We start from the raw sequence: 2,551 nt of genomic DNA, 5'->3' as shown, positions 1-2,551 counted from the left end.
GGAACCGGTCTGTATGTGGGATCCGAACCCTCGGGCGGGAGGGCTGCCGCGCTTCCCAAGCGGCGCACTTTTCCAGTGCGCCACCGGGCCGGCCCAAGTTCCTGCATTCTGATTTGGTATTCTCCACTGAGCAAAGTGCCAGGCACATAACTAGTGCACAGCGACTGTCGGATGCCTCAAAATACCAGCCTCCTCCTATGGATGTTTGAAGAAAAGCCGAATCTAGACTTCTGTTCCTTTGGTCACCAGTGTCCACTTTCCCCACTCCAAACAGTCACCACACCTCTGCTCCTCCGTAGAGTTCTGTCTGTTACAGACAAACATGCCCATACTTTTGGTTATTTTGTTTTAAACTGTGGGCAAATTCTTAAAGTCTCTAGGCCAGCCAGTGGCTCCCCCAACCTTAGTCTTGGGCCTGCACAGGGTGGAGGCAGGTCAGCAGCCCTGAGACTCCATAGGGTCAGCCCCTCCCTCACAGGACTCCCTTGTGACCCAGGAGGGCTTCCCACCGTGACTGACTCTTCTGGCTACACTGGCCTTTCCCCCCTCCCACCTCTGCAAAGAGAAAAACGGAGAATACTCCCTTCTCCTCACCTCGTCCAAGCCTCCCAAGGCCTCCTGTCACCCATGTGCACATGCTCAGTGCACTCCCTCAGCCCACAGCATTCCCCACTGGCTCACATCCATGGCAACCTGCCTGGCAACCAGGCGTCAGTTGGGCAACTGTCAGAAGGGCTGAGGCTGAGGTGGAGGCCAGCAGTTTGGGGCTGTGGGTAAGTCCCTTTGCGGTCATACCTGTGGACCTGGGCAGGGGCAGATCCTAACAGGGTTCTGGGGGAACTGGAGCAGCGGAGTTTGATCTTGGGCCCTGGGTGGCAGCAGCTGTAGCTTCTGAACAGGTCTGTGAAGGTGATAGCGCTGACTGAGGCCAACAAGCCCTGTAGATGACAGAGTTAGGAGGAGAATCTACGGCTTGGGTTAGAGGTCAGTTTGTCTTCAGGGTTAGGATTTGTGAAGGGAAGAATGGTCTTACCCCTAGGAGTCCCTGCCACTGGGGAGGAGGAAGGAGGAAAAAATTAACATATATTGAGCTACTTTCATGCCAGGTGCTTTCCATATATTATCTCTGGAGCGGAAACTGATGCGCAGAGTTCAAGTGGGCACGCAGCCAGCTGGCTGTGAAGGATTTAAAGTCAGGTTTCTCTAAAATCACAGCTCTTGCTCTTTCAACCCCTCCCCTGTTCCCTGAGCTGAGGTTCATGCGGTGGGTAATTCAAAGAGGAAACTCCCAGTATCTGTTGGAGCAGTTGGGGCCCGCCAAGGACACTGTCCCCAGAGACTCAGCTAAGGCCAGCCGAGCCCTGCCCCACCCAGGTGTCCTCTGCTGGGCTGTGGGCTGCAGCTCAGGTAATGGTGTGCTTGTTCTCAGGTGGTTTCTCTAAAGGCCATGGAATACTCCACCAGGCCCAGGATGCCTTTGGACAAATACTGCAGTGCGGCCACAACCCTGAAGGCCCCTGCCTGGTACTGTGCTGCTCCACCCTGCGAACTCTCCTCTACCTGCCCCTTTGCCCTCCAAGTGCCCTGGCTCACCAGGAGCAACCCCCCCGCGAGGTACCTGTGTCTGCCCCTCTGGAGGAAGTGGTGTGCCTCTTTCTTCTTCCTTTGTTCCGCGCTCTAGATGGTGTACCACAAGGGAGAGAACTTGCCTCCTGGGAAGGGTGAAAGGGCCTTTCCTGTTGGCCTGTGATTTGCGTGGGGTATAAGTATATTACCCCAGCCTAATCTGTACTCCTGGTGACCTCCGGTGTTGACCTGGCTTTTGTCCCACCTTTTAGCATAGTGGTGGATGTCGCGGTGGGCATGTATGAGAGGAGGCGGTCAGGGATGACCAATTACAAAGTTTCTAGTTCATTTTCTCTTCAACTAAAGACTTACTCTGGCAGCACATGAGAAATTAGAGTTTCTGCAACCAGCAACTAAGAATCTCCAGGTCCCTCTTCAGATTCCCTCAGCATCCCTCATTGTCCAGGATTTTCCTGAATAGTATCCTGTCTGCTGTCTAAAGTGTGAGTTCAAGAGGGCAAAGAACCTCAGCCTATATGCACCTACGAATTGTGTAGGTTCCAGGGACTCATGTCCGTGCTACTCAATTCAGTGTGCCCAGATTAGGGACATGCCAGCTTGAATGGTCTTTAATTGCTCCCTTTCTGGACTCACCTATGTGGCCCATTCTGTTCAAGGCCAGAGTTAAGCATCTTTGTATTCCGGCTTGTTCAAACCCTGATTCAACAACTCCCCCGCGATCCTAACTCATTTCTCTCAGCAACTTTTTCTTTTTCACAGAATCTTGGCTAGGTTTTAATCTTGCAGAGATTTTTGTTTTATGTTAGTATTTTAGGTCATTTGGTCAGTAATTTGGAATCTTTTATTTCCTGTTTCTCTGTTTTGATTTTTAATTGGACCTATCCCACTTATCTCATAGCCCCCCCAGCCTTTTTTTAAGAAGAGCTTTTCCTGGCATTGACCCCTTTTCCAGCCTGTTTCACCA

General features: G+C 52.0%; 1 protein-coding gene across 1 annotated transcript in view; it reads left to right on the top strand.

The window, feature by feature from the left end:
• Window positions 1-748: 748 nt before the first annotated feature.
• LOC103586488 (chromosome unknown open reading frame, human C11orf16) overlaps window positions 749-2,551 on the top strand; it is an 11,489-nt gene continuing 9,686 nt past the window's right edge. The window contains 2 exon segments of the mRNA XM_008567784.1: window positions 749-773; window positions 1,430-1,614. Coding sequence (XP_008566006.1) covers window positions 1,448-1,614 — 167 coding nt within the window. The 5' untranslated portion in view covers window positions 749-773; window positions 1,430-1,447.

Source organism: Galeopterus variegatus, unplaced genomic scaffold (assembly GCF_000696425.1).
Source record: "Galeopterus variegatus unplaced genomic scaffold, G_variegatus-3.0.2 Scaffold344, whole genome shotgun sequence".
Lineage (NCBI taxonomy): Eukaryota > Metazoa > Chordata > Mammalia > Dermoptera > Cynocephalidae > Galeopterus > Galeopterus variegatus.
Note: the sequence above shows the minus strand (reverse complement) of the source record. Positions and strands in the feature narration are given on the sequence as shown.